This window comes from Varroa destructor, unplaced genomic scaffold, assembly GCF_002443255.2.
Source record: "Varroa destructor unplaced genomic scaffold, Vdes_3.0 BEIS01000003.1, whole genome shotgun sequence".
Classification (NCBI taxonomy): Eukaryota; Metazoa; Arthropoda; class Arachnida; order Mesostigmata; family Varroidae; genus Varroa; species Varroa destructor.
The window spans coordinates 34615443-34633296 of NW_019211456.1; the positions used below are offsets into that span (position 1 = coordinate 34615443).

The window sequence follows — 17854 nt, forward strand, 5'->3', positions numbered from 1 at the left end:
TGTGGAATTACTTCTTCTTTCAGAGGTCCTCGTTCCCATCTTTAAATGCACCGTCCCGAACGGTTTATTCCGTGACCCCAGTAACTGCCATTGGTTCTACCAATGCGTCAATGGCGTCGCCTACCATAAGCTCTGTCCAGTTGGATTATCGTTTAATATACACACCGGCAATTGTGATTATACATTGTTCTGCGAGCAGGAGCCCAATGCTGTAATGCCTGATAGGGACCCAGGTACGAAACCCACTGTAGAACATTTCACTTGCCAGCGTCTTTGATACAAAGCGAAATTCCTAAAATGGGTTCGCTGCGTCCGCTACAATTAGAGCGAACATATAGAACGCTAGATCTTGAGCATGAGTTAAATTGGTCTGGCTGCTTTGTTTTCTATTAGTAAAAACGCATAAACAAAGAGGAATATATCGTTTTGTGGAATAAATGGTACGAGGTAGCGTTAGCGATATGGAAATATATAGAGGCGACTAGAGATTTAGCCGTTGTAGCTAGCACTGCTAGAAGGATAACATTAATGCCTGTCATAGCAATCCTTTCTCGTCGGATCCGTGTCTTTCGGATTGTCATCCTTCTTTTATTCAAAGTATCCGTGCACCGTTGCTTTTTATGGAGAACAGAACCCCGTCTCATTGATTAGTACATGCAAAACCCTATCGAGTATTTGCATAATTAGTATAGTGACATAATCAGTTATAAAAATGCAAATTTGAAATACGTATGGTCAACTTGGCAGCAGAGAGGGATTAGTACTTTCAACAAGAGTCTTATTTAGACCCACTGCTGAGGAAACGGCAGTTGAATAAAATCTCCTGGAGGCGCTTGATTGAAATTGAATGCCTATGAGATGCTGCATTGCCGTTAACTACCAATAGAACTAAGTAAATAAATATTTATTTAAATAGCTATCTTTTCGCCACACAACTGTGTCGCGAAGCGAACTCGAATATCAAGAAGATTTGACCTTGCAAAAGCTGTCCTAACAATATTCGTTTATCGACCGCCCAAAACAGATAAATTTGATTGAGTAAAGGTCGTAGGCGTTACCTTTAAAGGATTGACCTTCAAGGGAGCGCGGGTTAACTAATTCATGGAGAGCGATCGAATACAACGAAAGGCCCAACCACAAAAATTTGCTTTAATGTGAAGCGCATATTATTGATACATTGATCCGGCTTTCAGAGACATAAAATTCGATATTGTACATTGAATAGAATTGATTTATACATTAAATGATTTGAGTTTCCGTGGAGTGGAGACAGGGAAACGCCTAAAATCCTATACGGATTCCGTATTTAGTTATAATGAGTAGAAGAGTGCATGAATGATCTCCGGTTGTGGACAGTCATTATGAATTGCCACATTGTGCGTTAAAAGATCGTTCAAAACTTTGGAATACAGGCGAAAATATTTCACGAATTTTCAAGAATTCACATTGTAGTTTAATATCGATGTCGCGTATTTTCGTTGTCTATAGATGTCACACCACCTCCCTTGCCTCTGATGACCATTACTGAGCCCCCGAGACCAGTTATGATACTCGCCTGCCCGGAAGTCGGGGCAAATATGATTTCGATGTGTCCTGTGTGTGAAGTAGGATTATTGTGCGATGGCCAGGGTTTCTGTGTACCTCCGGAAAGATGCTCATGCGTGCGTGACGGTAAAATCTTCCCTGTTGGTGGCCGAGTTGAAGTATCGAGCTGTCAGCAATGCAGCTGCCAGCTTGGAGGACACTCCATCTGTAGTCCTATCGTCTGCCCTCCATGTCAGGTATTCTTTTGAGGGAGACGCGCAGAGATAAATGATTTCACCAGTGGCTGTATATCGCAGCTTTTACACCGAAGAGGGAATGTCATCCGCCACATATCGGTTCCGTTTCTTTAAATTAACCTTTACTTTGCATAGATACACGTCCATCAGACTTTTGACCTTACCGTATGATGTTTTCTCTTTTTCAAGTATCCTACCCTCCTACACGGCTAGACTAGCTTTTAGTGTAAACCAGCTTTTCTAACAATGATAGTGATCAATATTAAACCCGTTCTAAATCAGACATCCTTTACCCAACAAGAATAACCGACCCGGAATCGTCGATAATACGTGCCGTTGCGTGTGCGTTGAGACCGAGGCTGAGTATTTCGCTTGTCAATACAAATGTGGAAACGGGCAATGCCTCGATGCTTCACGGGTATGCGACGGTATTGTAGACTGCGATACCGACGAGATGCAATGCCATGGTCAAATGGGTAAGCCTATTTCTTATGGAGTTTGTCTATTCTAGCGAGAAAACGCAAAGTCAATCTGAAAGTTTTACTATTGTATGTGAGTTACAAACTGATAAAATCAAATTTTATACGTTTAACACTCAGTTGTTAATCGCTTTCAGTGGGGGACACATTAGAATTACCGTTTTTTCTCTCCCCATCAAACAATCCTACAAGTAGTAAGTAACTTAGATTTAGAAAAAATCGTCTTTCTTCTTTGCAGAGCTTGAACCCTCGCCTTCTTCTTCATATGACCTAGTCTTGGGTGAGAATCTATCATTTTAATTGTAACAATAGACTATACAGAAGCAACTTATATTACAGCTTATAACGCTATTAAGGTTCTTCAAATGGAAACTACACAATATACGGTGGAAATAAAGAACTTACCTGCATTTCAGCTAATGTAATCTCATTCTATCCATTATTAAACTATTCAGATCCTGCGACATGTGAGCTAATTGGTAATCATTTGAAGACGTTTGACGGCCAAGAGTTTTCTTATGACTATTGCCGAAACGTATTTGCGAAAGACGTAGCTAATGGATTGTTCAGTATCGTCGGTAAGTTTACCTCACACCTACGTCTACAAAATTGACATTTTTTTTACCAGGTATAGTACATCTGGACACAGAATCTATTTTCGTCGTCTGTGTCTCTGTGCATGTAACCGTTTCTATAATATACTATATCAGTCCCACTCGATAATCGCGCCCGCCGGACAGTCTTGCTATATATTTCTAGCTCCTAGCATCAGTCAATACTACCTGTGTGTTTTACGTCCCGTATCGCCATTAGGTATTTTATTAAGCGGCCGGCTCCCAGCACGGAACGAAGCCTGCGTTCGGAGCTAAACCACAGCGTGTCTCTAGGATTAGCAGGCAAATAAGTCACGTACTAGGCTATCATGGGGACCAATCAATACCGTATACAGATAACGAATTCACCCTACTTTATTTCTTTTATCAGTGAGTCGCGAGTGTTCTTCAATTAAACATTGCGAAGCGCAGCTATTTTTCAAAAGTGGCGAGCAGGAAGTCCAAATCTTCCCGCAGTCTCAAGTGGTTATTGTAAATGGCCAGCCATTCAATGCTGCTCAACTGGCCTCGGCTGAACCCTTTGGTGGCACCATCAAAGTTCTTTTGATAGGAGATGTCATTGAGCTGACTTTCCGCGGAAACGAAGTAAGGCTGGTGCTGACTAGCAGCTCTATGAAAGCAATAGTAAGTCCACGTTTCTCGAAACAGTTAATGGGTCTTTGTGGTCTATTTAACTATAACGAGAAAGATGACATGACAAACCCAGCTGGAATGGTGATAGACAACGTGAAACAGTTCGCCGACGCATGGACGCTGCCACCATCGCCTGGAGCGCTGTGCGTCTCGCATACGTGCAAACCGGAGGTTACCCTTGAAGCAATGGATATTTGTCGACGACTCAGGTTTGTATCTTTAAATGGATAACGTTTTTCCATCTTATCGAACATAGCTTTTTTAAAAAAAAATTAAGAAGCAGCCAAACCAGATAGCATACGTAAGAAAGGGCCTAGCTTTGGTATTTTTGGGTATTTCAACGATCCCCTTTTACGATGCATTGCGAAACTGAAAGGCAAGGTGATGTGTAGACATACGTTTAGTTTTCGCTAACTACTAATGCCATCATCATAACTACAACCATTAAAAGTCGTCTCATATACTAAACAATAGCAAAAAAGACGCCGAAGCGTTGCGGCTTCCTTAGAAAAAGCGAACACTGTGCCTTTTCGTAAGTTTTTCCACACGCACATACTACTAGTGATCATGCATATATCAATAACAACACTATTTTTAAAAATTCTAGCTCGCCGCCCTTCTCGGCTTGTGTTGAAATGAAGAATGCTTTCAAGGATTGTCTGGCAGCTACATGCCATTGTCTTCAGTTAGGCGGAGCGGTAAATAACTGTACCTGCAACGCCTACACGGCCTTCCAAACAGCCTGCGTTAACAGCCACGGACATCAAATCATTAACCAGATGGCCGGATGGCGCCAGCGACACTCCTGTGGTAGGTAAACAAATGCGCTCACTAATACAGTCACAGGTCCCGAGGTGTTTGCCCGACTATAACTTGTTTGCAATTTAACTTCTATGTATGATAATAAAGAACATCTACCTAACTTTTCCATCGCTAGAAGCGTTACAATGAAGTTCGTACCTATTCTTATATTGATTAGGTTTATATTCTAATACGATGCCTGTTCCTGGGCACTTAATTGATGCGATTTTGGAAAAACAAAGTTGATACATTCACTTCGAATGCTTACATTGTGAAGCTGAAGAGCTTACTTAAATTTGCGAGCATTGTATAGCGTTATGGTAGGTGCGCGATGAGTTTTTGGTAAAAATCCAGACAACAGACGTCTCTTTCGCCTAATTGCAGCACCAAAATGCCCACCGGATCAGGAGTATCACGACTGTGGACCGCAGTGCGTAGTTACGTGCCAAAATTTCTTCGAAACTGGCCAGCTGACCTGCGTCTCGAACGACACCGGAACTTGTATTTCGGGTTGCTTTTGTCCCGTGGGTCTCGTGATTGATTACACAACGAACTCATGCATTGAACCAGAAAGCTGTGCAGATAGTACGTACGAGCAATTAGACAGTTTACTGCATATATTTTCGTGCTGTACTACATATAACTAACTAAAATTTTTTTCGACTATTAACTGGACGTTTTGGGAGGATTAGACTGTGACTAGAATGGACTTGACCCAAAATGTGCTCCGACTATCATCCCGTGTTAAAATTTATCCTGTCATGGTTATTTCAGAAGTATGTGTCGGTTATGGCGATCCGCAAATGAAAACATTCGACGGCTGGAGTTTTTCCTTGGGCAAAGCAGGCGAATTTAACATTGCCTCAGATCATGACGGCCTGTTTACTGTACATGGAGTTATTGGTTCTTGTGCGAAACGAATGGTTTGTGTTGTGGGTCTAGACGTAAAGTATAACGGCCATCTCATTCGAGTCAGACGCAACGAATTGGTATGAATCATCTTGGCTGTGTGTTATTATCCACTGAATTTGATCAATTTGCCAAACTGCTTGACGCTTTGCTTTTCTAGATCCCATAACAAAGGCTACATATAAAATAACGGTCTAGCTGTTTTCGATATATCGCACATTGTGCGCAGATCTTTTAAGGGTTTTCCTTTCTCAGTACCTCAAATAACCCGAACAGCTATGAGATTTGAGGTTACACGCCTTTTTGTTTCTGTTTCATGCTTGCTGGCACAGACGGAAATCGACGGCCACGTATTCTCCGAGGAAATGCTGCCTTGGAAGTCTCCGGATTCGACACTTTCCGTGTTCTCATTACAGAGCGGTTCTTATGGGACAACCGTCATATCACTTTCTCGCCTCGGTGTTCGAGTCCACTATAGTAACGAGGATGCTGGATTCTCTATCCACGTTCCGTCGAAGAAATTCTTCGATAAAATGGAAGGCTTATGTGGTTCGTCATCAACACTAACAATGTATGCAAATATTCTCGTAAGCCTAAAATCAAACGGCTCCCTTTCGGCTTCATGCACTTCAAAACATTCATGGTACGCTTACATCGTTCGAACTGGACACTGCAATTCTGTAATGAGTTCAAGCGATTTCAGGCCGCGCTACAAATACAGATGTTGCCATGGCTGCTGACAATCTCATCAGCGAATCACTTATATTTTTAGGTAACTGCAATAACGACCCGAACGACGATATGAAGCTCAAAGACGGAGAGACAACCGATGATATCTATGGCTTCATCTGCAGTTGGGGTCGCTTTGAATCTGAGCAGAACCGTCGAGAGTGCATCATGGAATTCGATGGTGGGGAAGTTCCACTTTTAATGCCAGCAGCCGTTGCTGAAGCCTGTGAACAGATGTTCAATGGCCCGACGATATTTGCGGGGTGTCACGCGTTGGTTAGCTATGAACCGTACGCCCAACAATGTATGAAGGAAGCTTCCAGCCTCAGCGTCGTAAACGAGAGTTATATGAGCGCAGTCTGCAATTCAGCCCTCGAGTATTCAAGAAGATGTTGCGAACACGGCATTGCACTTCAGTGGTGGACGAACATCGGATGTAGTTAGTACGAGTCATGTGGTATTAAATAGTGTACTATGTTAATGTGATACCTAAGTGAAGAGAATGAAAGTATAATTTTCATGTATCAAATTATATGATTTTATTAGTCATTCATTAAAATCATCTGTAGGTAAGTAAAGTGTCAGCCGGGATTCCGGAAAACTCCCAAATGAAAATAGCTCTTTGCTATCGGCCAAATGTTATCGGCTTTAAATTTGAGGCAAAATCTACATAACGGGAAGAAGTATGTCGATATCTAAGAACAGTAGAGGTTAACTAATATCGTTGATCGTACTGATGTACTTAATTTTTCCCATAAGACACAACGTGTCCGGGAGACCTCATTTATTCCCCATGCGTTGACGCCTGCCCCCAAGGCTGTGACGAAATTTCTGAGTACGACGAATGCCGGCGTATTCGTATGGACGGATGTGTCTGTCCGCCGAACCACATCAGAGACGGCATCCGCTGCATCCCCAAGACACATATCTGCAGTAAGTGCTATAACTATTCAACAACGAGTCACGGGGCTTTAAGTCAAATTATTAGCCGAGGAAATTAATTCCTGAATGCGCGGGGTTCATAGAGCAAATAAACGTTTGAGTTTATTATAATATTTTTTTTTAAATTAAATAATCAGTTAGCGAGTTCCTTGCTGCTTAAGCACAATTCTACGAATCGGTAAATCGTACATTACCAAAACTAAAGGCTACCCTCTAGATGCTCCCACTCAACGATTGTTTTTGTCTTAAAATGAATCCTCGATTTATCCGTCCTGTATTTGGAAGGAACTATCTTAAAATTGGTAATCAGAAAAGAGAACCTGTATTCAATGTGCGACACAATGTGCAGAACATAAAATATCTATAATCGCGTATTATCAGCGACCCCAGCGGAGGATTGCAGACCCGCATCGATGACAAATTCAATATCGGTCTTCGAGTACTTCGATTTGGTGCATGGACGGTGTGCTAATCAGGCGCCCGTCACCGAGGCTGCCGTTTGCTCAGGCACGTGCCATTCGACATCTGCTTTCAAACGTGAGGACGATATCGAATCGGCATGCGGATGTTGCGTTCCGGTCAAGTGGGCCCCTATCCTAGTTGAGCTGGCCTGCAATGACGGGGCAACTATTCACAGGTAAGTTAGGCCTGCGTAAAGGTTTTTACTTGCATGATTAATATCTAACTCAAGCTTAGGACATGCCTCATATATGCTAAGACATCTATCTATCAACAACGTTCCGATATTTTAGAGAGTTCCGTCGGCCCACTGCATGTAATTGCCAGCCATGTGGAAGTCTGGGTATGCGTAATAGTAATACGCGTGCAATCAAGTTCACTTCGGATGAGGAATCGCCAAAAGCTCCAGCTGAACAAGTTAGTATGAAAATAGTCACCAATGTCCTGTTTGAGAAGGACAAGGGCTAAATGAATTATATATTGGACATTTTATCTAAGCATATCGAAATAATTCTATAGTTTGCTTTGAGGTTATTCAACATTGTGTAGCCGGTTTTTACCTAAAATCGATCGTAACTTTTTGAGCAGGAACGTGATATCGCAATAAACGATTTTTTTTTGCCTTTTTCAAACAAATACTCCTTGATTAATTTGTCTATAACGATAATTTATTACATGATATTGCTAATTTTATTTGTCGTCATTTTGCAAACCTTTTGCCTTGTACCGCGCCGCTTAAGGTAAGGGCAAAAAATTGGTAACAAAAAAAAATGTTGAATTCAACATATGGGGTATAAAATAGGGACCAAGGTATAAAATAGGGTCGGACCAAGCAACGCATGATTTTTCAGTATTTTTTTTATTTTTGTTTTCGTTTTTCATTTCATACCCAAGGCAAACATGCTCTTGCTTCTCGTAGCAAAGCTTTATGCAGCGCGCAATTAGTCTTATAATATGATCCATGGAAAGTGGCATGTGATCTATTGAGCCTATAATGGAATTGTATTGAAACTCGGTGGTTACAGGTTTCGTCTAGCCACGTTGTCACCTCTACAGATCCTGGGACCAAGATTACTCATCCAATTGATGACCCAAAACTTGCACTTGTACCTACCGAGGATGCTGTTGGCTTGAACAAACCTCAAGATACTCCGCCGACTACTGTGAACAAGATTAAAAATTCGGATCAAGAAGACGCTCAAAGCTTGCAAATTCCTGATGCTCAGTAAACCCAGCCAACTTGTTCCTTGCTTCTCACCATCAACAGTTAAAAAAAGTGTACCCAAATAATGTTCTTATATCCACAATGAGTACATCTCATCTATTCATATATTTTAAAAACTTTTAACGAAAGCTCAGTGGACTTTATTTTGCCTAAACTAGAACGTGTTCTGTAAGCAAATAATTAAGCTTGTCTCAGAGCTTTTATAAAAAATATATATCAGCGTTTTGAAATAACGGGTGAGTCTTCTTTGTGCAATGGACATGAAAATATGACAGTTCTTCTTACAGTCTTAGTAAACGTCAGCCTTTTGTGATACCCTATATTGTATATGTAAAGATAGAGTCGTACCAAATATCTACTACTATAATTATTTAGTTAAACAAAAAAATGCATACATATATTTACGCGTAAGACGGTTTGATGCCCAATCTGAATCTTCGCTTGTTTTTCAACATTCGCTAGTTGAAGCATTTGTTTGAGTGTTGGTGTGTGCTACCAAAGGGAGATGACAATACCATTCCAATGGCAGGTACGATATTGCTTAGTAGATTGTTGCACGTGATGTAGTGAGTCCTAACTTTTCGAACCTCATTCGTGTTGGTAGTTCTCTTATTCTAAATCGAAGTACACACTGTTATGATATTGTTGGATACTTTGAATTTGGGGGGTACAAGAAGTATCGGAGAGCATTGCCGTTCGGCAGTTTTGCTATCACCGTTCGAATTTAGTATCTTTGCAAGACTTTTGGGGGTGAGTCAGCATCAATAACCCTTCGTTCTTCACATGCGCAGATCACCCTAAATGCTCATTTTCAGATTTGAAATTTCTTCCCCACATTCCTTCTAAACTGTGATTCATTGTTAAAAGTTTTACCGAATACAAAGTTCCAAAAAGTTGTTCGGTAATTCGTCTGCTAAAAGCCTAAGTCGAGTAAACTACTTTGTATGCCTTGAGCACAAAAAGTATCGCAATGTTTATAATATCATAATAATAAAACATGAGGATAATATCTGCCACGTTTTCTACTGAACAGCAACCCAATGCAGATTCAATACGAAATGCGACTTCCTGCGCCCAGATGCAATGGTACTAAAAACCAAAGATTTCGATATTGGCACATGCAACCCGGACACTATAAAATAGACCCGTATAGCAGGAGTCCATCGGCCCGTTTACAGTACATAAACGTATTTAAATGAGACGTAGCTTAGGCAAATTACTTCGTCGGAACGACCCGTTCAAGATCTAATAGTTGCGTAAAATCACTAGGAGTCAGGGTAGCGTTGAAGTGACTAGCGTGACAAAAACTAGCTTAGATAAAACTACGAAATCGTACGTTCATAGTCAATCCATCTTGCCTGACTAGAATACTGAATTTTGTTATAATTAGTCTCAATCCGCTGGCGCTCTGGATAGATGTCGCTACTTGAAAAGGTAACTGAACTTCAATTCGAAATTGCCAAAATAAACGTAAACAAATCAGATTCTATCTGCGCATGCGGTTGACGATGCCAGCCACTAAAGCACTAATGAAAATATGAAAAATTCATCGTTTTCCCTAAAATCCAATTTCGTATTTGTTTTGCGAAGCTTGTCTATAGGTTTTTCAAAGATTCTCAATGGTTGTTGAGCGAATTGCTAGAATGAAAGAACAAGACCGAGTTAGCATTACGCTCTATTGGAGCAAAATTTCACATGCAACCCACAGCTCACGCAGCCGTAACTGGTCGATATTTCGGCTCGTCACATAGCCTATCCTAAATAGCTTCTTGGAACATATATAGTGGTGGTGGAAAAGTATTGACGCTTTTTAAGCCAAAATTGAAGCAGACATCTTTGTTTTTCTATATTTAACCAACACACTTACTAAATATACGCCATTTTTTAAAAACAACGTAGTCCTATCATTGTAGAACTTGTGGTTTCGAGGCAAAAAAAAATGTGGTTTTTATATCCCTATATTGAAACCAAGTTAGCACCGTTCTGCAGAGATTGAAACAGGTGATTATCTGATGATGCAACATATAGGCTATGCGGTGGATGTATAAAATTACCCATCCCGGGTTTTTTCCGGGTAGCTAAAGGTGTGTGTGTGTGGCTGTGGTCTTGCATTCCCATGACGAGAGACGTTGCCTTTTCTGCCTACCAGTTCCAGTCAATTTTTCAATGATACGTTGCCATTTTGTTTGTTGTTAATAGTGGAGGTCCGAATCTATCCTTTTGCCAAGCAGTAGTAGCTTACGTTTCCTTTCCAATCCCATCAGACACATAGCATCACCTTCTTTGGCGCCAGGCCCGGGCTTTGCCACAGCTGTGGGGCAATCTTTTTTGCATATTATTGTTGACCTATTTTTTATTATCCATGATCAACATCTTCGATAATGGCTCGATTTCGGCACATTTTTGTAAAGCTTCGCCATAAGGAAAGACCACCAAATTTCAACTTTTAAATAACATCAACGACTCAGATGAGATATATGACCGCAAGTTATCTCGCTAACAAGACCATCAATACTTTTTCAGTAACTGAGTATAACGGATAGGGAAGGACTGGTAGCCTTTGGAGACAACGCCATGGAATAAGTCTATACGGGCACATCATAATCCCTATGGATTGATATCCGGAGTCACATTGCAGGTCGTACGCACATGTAGTGATCCGCTGATTTCTTTTTCGCCCTTTTAAACGTAGTACTATCATTGTCTGATTTAGAGACATCTAGGCATCGGCCCAGGGTTAGTTCTGCTATATGTTTGTGCTCATTTAGAAACACTGCCAAGCTCAAGATCCCTATCTTAATACTTCGTCGCTACATTGGCAGACTGATTCTGACTCTCTATACGCAGCCGTAGTGCTGGTTGCGCACACTATGCAAAGGTTTTGATTTAACTAAAATGATTTAGCTTTGTATGGGCTCAGCTGTTTTCCAGTAACGATCACAGTATCTTCTCAGGTCTTTTACCCTAAGGAATTTTATACGTTAATTCGATTAATAAGTGGAACAGCTGCCGGAACGAATCACAGTATTGTCATAGGGCATGTAGTCGTATATATATTTTGCTTTAAATAGTTTCGATTAGCTTTAAAGGAACCATTGACGCTGAATTCAATCAATGTATAATACCGGCCAAATGGATTTATAAGTTCAGGATGTCCGATCATGCTATTATGTTTAAATTATATCAGACTTCGAATTTGGTTTGTTGTCTAGTCGAAACGTTGGAGGCGACTCCAGAACGAATTAGCCAACCAAGATTGCGTTTTTATCGCTTTACACAAATTTGTAAATATCGTTTGTGGGCCTTATTCTGTACAAAATAAAAATTCGTATCGTTATGAAGGTGAATACTGTTCGATACGCGTTAAACAACGCGACTAGGATGTTTGAATAAACAGATCGCTCTCGCGGAGTTGACCCTTTCCTATTTAAAGAAACTAGCCCCGATTGAAAATCGGAATATACTGCAAGAATCGAAAGGAAAAACCTGGATATTACCGCTCATTTTTTTACTCATCACAAAATAAATAACAGATGTTTACGTAAAAATTCAAAAGTCTAACCAATAGCTACCTCAAAGGTCCATTCAATCATTACTTAAAATCGCAAAGAAAAACTGCTGACTAATACGTGTACTAGTTCGAGTCAGATTTTTTTTTGCTAATCTCGATCCTTTCAGCCTTCAAGACGCAGCTCGTAAGTTTAGCTGCATACAGCTTTTTAAACACACGGCCGCAACTTATTCGCTGGTTGCAGGTTATTTTTAGAAAATTTCAAACCGAGGTTTTTCTGCTCATCATTTAAAGACGTTACCTACGTGCTACCTCGCCCCTTTGGCTAAGTCTCAAAATATCCTGTTGAAAATTGAGCACGCTGGTAAAAGGAACGCGTCGACCTCGTAAACTTCTGATAATCAATAAACTAACTGTTCAACCAATTGTTCCTGAATGTCCAGGTAGTGCGATGTGTAATAATAAATAGTGTAAATGGGGCTCGGATGCACTTAGATTCTGAATGTATATATATCATGAACTACGAGCAAAACGGCCCTGGGAGACTGTGTCTTTATGTACATCAGCAGTATAAATGTAATTCTTCTTGCAAATTTGCTTTATACAATTCTTGTTTTATTAGTAACATATATTTAATATGGACGTCTAAAGGAGCAAAACTAGATAGTTTTGCTGGACCTTATTGTTATTGTTGGACCTAAACTATAGATATAGTTTAGGTCCAACAATAACGCTGACTGAATAGGTTCATTGCCGCCAATATTCTAAAGTAACATACGTAACAAAAGACAAAGTAAATTGTGAACGCAGAACTTAAGTTTCAAGTAGAAGTTGCTGAGATGGATACTGTACAGCATGTGCATTTATTTAGCTTCAAACTTCTTAGCTGGATGCTACAGATCGTACTCCGACTGCAAATAATTGCTTGGCTAATTGTAACCGTGGTTAGTCTACGTAAATCGATCCGTTTTGAGGCCTAATGATGACATCAGCTGACATTTGGGCACGCATATTAGCGCATCGTACAGTGAAAAAAAACACTACTAATACAAAAAACAGGTTTGCAGTATTGACTCTGGATCGTTCACGATCTAAAACGTAACTTACTAAAGTTTTGCCTTTTCTTTTGTCATATCACAATATGTAGCACTTTCAATGTCTTGCAAACTCAACTCAGACAATTATAATCGCATCCATTATAGGTTACCAGTTCTGTTTTTTGTGGGCTAATGAAAATCTGCGAAGAGAACTGTTCTAGTATCTTACAACCAGTGTTCGAACTAATTCGTTTCAGGCCTTTGGCAAATAAATTTGCCGACCTTATCGCAGGGCACATCGTCCCAACCGAAATCAATTTCATTTGTGATCATTGCACAGTGCTCCATGTCGTTAAAGTTGTCTGGAGCGCCACTTTTCCAAAACTGTGTTGTTTTGAGCTTTTTCCCATTATGAATCCAAATCCACACACCCTCCTACAAAAAAAGGAAATAACCACGCTTGGTTAGTATTGTGAATCGGTTCAAAACTAAGTACATGAATCTGGTCTGATACTCAGAATATCACATGTAAGAATTTGAAAATTAATACAACAGTTGTACAGTAGAACAGGTCGGTTGAAGAGGATAAGTATGCTTGTGCCACGTTCAGAAGAAAGATTGAGTTCAACTGACCTGTTGCTGATCGGTAAGCCCAAGGTAGGCCGACCTGACCTTCTGTTTTCGCATATACTCTCGCAGAAAACGGTTTGTCTCTCCATCTTCTGCATATGCCAGGTGCCCTCCCTCCACCTGTAGAAGTGCAGAAGTGTTTTTATCTTTTTTCTACGACAAAAATTGTGAAACGTTGTATATTTGTTAAAACCTGACAGGGCTTAGGATGGTAGATGCAAGTTCACATGCCGGGGTACAATTTTCCTTTGGGCCTTTTGGTCAATTGAAGCTACAGGTATTTAGGACCAGTGTAAAGCTGCTGACTATATATATATATGTAAACGCAACATTAAGTTACGCAATCAACGTTAGTCGACCGGCAGGGTCCTATGACCTACCAGAACGAGTTGAAATGCGTTACAGTGAAGTACTCACCTCAACACAATAGTTTGCTGCCCGCTCGAAGTCGAGGTCGACCATGACAAGTTTGAAATGCAGGCCTTTTTTCGAGTCAGACTTTATGTTGGGGAACACCTCGTAACCGTCTGCACCAACTGTGATTAAATAAAGATTAGCTAAGAACAGGCGGTATGTATGTTCTTTGTAGGAATTAGTTGACACATCGTAGGCAGTAACATTTCAAATGTTATTTTTTCAAAATTTTTCAAAAAAAACTATACATTTGGACTCCTAACAACACCAAAATCATAACACTAGATGTAATGAAGTACATGAATAAGAAGATTAAATGAAACCGCGTACGTTTAAGGCAAATTTTGATTTCGAGTTTGGGATCTTCGGCAATATAGTAGTCCCGATCGCATTTACAAAGGTTGGGTGGAACACGACAAACACCTCGAGGTCCAATACGCATCTTGCATTCGTAACTTTCATTACAGTATCCATCCAGGTGAGGCATGTAGACCCCTATAATACGAGAAAAACACAAGCATTTCTTACACAGCTGAAGTGCGCATATATAGGGATGAGACTGCACGGGACACATCCATGTGTTACTGAGTGTGCGCTGAGGCACTATATTGGCTTGAAGCGTGTCCGCTATGATAGAAAGCAATTTACGCGACGTTTACTTCGTTCCTTTTGTCTCGTTACTTGTGGTCAAAGTGACACCGGAAACGACTTTTATCCATATCTCAGAGAAATTCGCTCAGACCAGCTGATCTCTTAGATCTTTAGGTCATTCAAACCTGGATGAAACTTGCGCTCCGTCGGGTTAATGGAGAACACAGCCTTTAGCTCGACCTCGCAGTGTACTGGGCTTTCATACAGAGAGATAGGTGCGCGTGAAGGCACTTACATGGTTCGCATTCAGGGTTGCAGTATCCCTTGAGTTCACAGTATGGAGTGTTGTACATTAACCCGCTTTTCTTAAAAGTAAAATATGAAAATAAACAAAACATATATATTTGGCATCGAATTTTCTTAAAATTACAATGTTTCAATTAATTTCGTAAAATTATTCACAGACATTTATTGCGCATGGTCTATATAATAACATTATTAAAAAAAGGTTGATGAGAAAGATTCTGACTATCAACGTGTCAGCACTTCATGACACTTTCACAGTTATAGCACAAAACCGGTCAAAGTGATATACATTGTCAAAACAATATTGGAGGTAGATTATTTGATACCAAACACAAAAGATGTAACAACCTTAAACGTAATACCTCAATAAATGATTCAGGATAAACGTCGTAATACGTGAAGGTGTCACTGCGATCGAGTTCCAATCCAGAATGATTGCAAACGTGTGCAGATAGCAATTCACAAACTCCGGCCGAACGGTCCAGATTAAAAGCGGCACAGTCGTCTCCGGCTTTAATGCAGCTGGCGAGACAATGGTAAGGCGATAGACCCTTCATACCTGTGAGGGTTAAATACGCACATTCGCATAATGTATCAGCAATACTAAGACGGAGCTATTTGAGACAGACATATTTCTTAATCATAGGACCTCACCTCGGGGTATTGTTTCCGATTGGCATTTTCAGAAATGAAACATCTTTCACACTCTACTGGGTTACGTTCAACTAGTTTTTGACCCTAGAGATGCTTAAGGTCCAAGACGACTTTTGTGATAACTGACACTAGTTTCAAAATGCTTTGCTTTGCAGGGTCGATTAAGAACAGGGCAAATAGAGAAATCTTATTAAGAGATCACTCTAGCAATTAAATCATGATGTGCAATAATTTTCCAAATGCGCAAATTTACGAACAAACTCAACGCATAATAGTCTGTATTAGACAAAGAAATTAACGATGCTTGAGAACCACCCTGAGTGCCCTCGTGCTTCGACGCACGTTAAGATCATCCGATTTCGAGTTCTATGCTACTAATAAAAACAATCTTGTATTTGAGACCGTAAGTCTTGTGTTGGAGATCAGGATCCTTTGTTTAGCTTTATATTTCACAACTATAATAATTGGCCGACTTCAATTGCAGCATCATCACCCTCATATTTCTACGCTGCTTATCAAAGGATCAGTTAATTAAACTGTAGAGTAGAATAGTCGTGAATTATACATAATTCATTGAGAGGCAGGTGCCAAGGCCATGCGGAGTTACATTGCTCAAAGGTGGGATCATAAGTCTCAAAAAATGATACGACGTACCAGTGATGATTTTGGTAACAGGAACTTGGGTAAGGCGTCGGTTCGTTCTATGCTTGTGAACCGCGTACAAACCAGGCTGCAAACAACCGCTGGAGGTCGCCCACGTGGACAAGTCAGACGTTTGTACGTCCTGCATCTTTATATATACAAAGGGTAATTAGCCAGATATGATACTGAGTGAATGCATGGAATGTGGTGTTTTGAACCACCAATGCCAAGTGTAGTTTATTGCAGGACGAATCCAAAGTTGTAACTGTTAGTTGAAAGACTCTTCCACAAACGGTGTCTCTATCATTTTCATCATTTACACATTTGAAAGTGGTACCGCATTCACAAGGTAAGCAATGTATTCTATAGAAAAACGATTCCGCAGGAATTTAGCGAGGTTTCAAAGAAACATTGTCGATGAAAAAGAAACACTTACTTGACCATTCAAGCCTAGATAACATAAACCAAATAACAAAAAAAAAACTCTAACGGAGACCCGTTGGCACATCTCTTAACTCCGTAAACTAACAGACGTTGTCTTGTCTCAACAACTTCCTCTCTCAGAGTTGAATACGACTAGTGAGTTACTTGATGGTATCTGTGGTGAGCAATTTCTACGAACGACCAAACGGCTCTGTACCTCTGGACTCACCGTTTTAGCGTGTCCAGCCCATTGCATTTTGGATGAATTACCCGTGTCAAGGGACTCCGCTGGGATTATACTGGATCGGTTAGCTTTTACATATATCAGACATGAACAGAATATTATTACAGTCCGGACCATGCTACTCATCTTATTGATGGTACCTATAGTAGTAGAATACATTATCTAATAGCTAATACATATTTCTAGTTCAGTAACCCATTAATTGTTATAGAGAAGCGCTGTAGTTTCATACGGAGAACCAGTCGTCTGAAGCAATGTTCAATGGCAGTACCAGACTCACAACTGTCGGGCTGTAGGCCCTAGCATCCGACAAACGTTATTAGTGATTCAGTTAATCGGACTACGTGTGTTGGAAGTAAATTCTTTTGAACATGTTTATGGTTTATTTTAATAGTCGACGAAATTTCAGAAAGTATGTTTAGTGGCAGTTGGTATAACATGTGTTAAGCGCCCAAGGGCTTTTAGTAACTAAACTACATAACACATCGATCAACAGCCCCGTGACAAACGAATCCGTTTCCACCCACAAACATTTACCCCAATGAAAAAAATAAGTAGATATATGAAAGAAAGTAGATCTAAATCAATAAAAATTGTGTAATGGCCCAAAGTTAGAAGTTAAAAATTGGTTCTTTACCATCGATAACACATGTAGCCCGAATGAGACACATACAGCACTTGGCTCTACGATATTTATAACCTAAACAATTCTACCTTCTCACTATTCTAATAATTTTCTTAAATTCACTTTGTGTGAAAATGGAAATTGCAATAGATTAAGAAAAAAAATGCTCTAACTATATACAGTCGACAAAGAGAGAACGAGCATG

At 40.2% G+C, this 17854-nt stretch overlaps 2 protein-coding genes across 6 annotated transcripts in view; one reads left to right on the forward strand and one right to left on the reverse strand.

The window, feature by feature from the left end:
* Nucleotides 1-8805, forward strand: part of LOC111247407 (hemocytin-like) — a 26964-nt gene extending 18159 nt beyond the window's left edge. The window contains exons 29-43 of one of the 3 annotated variants that reach the window (XM_022798271.2): nt 24-233; nt 1489-1781; nt 2083-2257; nt 2499-2540; nt 2716-2838; nt 3245-3716; nt 4115-4317; nt 4693-4893; nt 5083-5297; nt 5550-5766; nt 5990-6385; nt 6706-6879; nt 7270-7525; nt 7641-7764; nt 8373-8805. In XM_022798271.2, the coding sequence (XP_022654006.1) occupies nt 24-233; nt 1489-1781; nt 2083-2257; nt 2499-2540; nt 2716-2838; nt 3245-3716; nt 4115-4317; nt 4693-4893; nt 5083-5297; nt 5550-5766; nt 5990-6385; nt 6706-6879; nt 7270-7525; nt 7641-7764; nt 8373-8576 (3305 nt within the window). In that variant the 3' untranslated portion in view covers nt 8577-8805. Of the gene's footprint in view, nt 1-23; nt 234-1488; nt 1782-2082; nt 2258-2498; nt 2541-2715; nt 2839-3244; nt 3717-4114; nt 4318-4692; nt 4894-5082; nt 5298-5549; nt 5861-5989; nt 6386-6705; nt 6880-7269; nt 7526-7640; nt 7765-8372 lie in introns of those variants that run through there. The other 2 variants (XM_022798273.2, XM_086982317.1) reach the window with 2 other exon arrangements.
* A 4076-nt stretch (nt 8806-12881) lies between these two features.
* On the reverse strand, nt 12882-17750 carry LOC111247165 (uncharacterized). Of its 3 annotated transcripts, none has more exons than XM_086982319.1 (8): nt 17010-17750; nt 16370-16505; nt 15424-15620; nt 15051-15120; nt 14495-14659; nt 14168-14286; nt 13754-13870; nt 12882-13555 (listed from the first exon to the last, which is right to left on the reverse strand). In XM_086982319.1, the coding sequence occupies exons 1-8, from the start codon at nt 17181-17183 to the stop codon at nt 13364-13366; spliced, it is 1170 nt and encodes a 389-aa protein (XP_086838445.1). In that variant the 5' UTR covers nt 17184-17750; the 3' UTR covers nt 12882-13363. The 3 variants fall into 3 exon arrangements, with proteins under 3 accessions (XP_086838445.1, XP_022653528.1, XP_086838446.1); XM_022797793.2 differs by lacking the exon at nt 17010-17750 and adding an exon at nt 16794-16991; XM_086982320.1 differs by lacking the exon at nt 16370-16505.
* Between the last annotated feature and the right edge of the window lie 104 nt (nt 17751-17854).

What these genes read in the sequence shown, in the direction of transcription:
- LOC111247165 (XM_086982319.1), bottom strand. Translation starts at nt 17,183, where the DNA reads ATGTATTCTACTACTATAGGTACCATCAATAAGATGAGTAGCATGGTC. An exon ending in ATCCTGAATCATTTATTGAG is followed by an intron (nt 15,121 to 15,423) that starts GTATTACGTTTA and finishes TTTACTTTTAAG; the next exon opens with AAAAGCGGGTTAATGTACAA. An exon ending in AATCAAAATTTGCCTTAAAC is followed by an intron (nt 14,287 to 14,494) that starts GTACGCGGTTTC and finishes ATTTAATCACAG; the next exon opens with TTGGTGCAGACGGTTACGAG.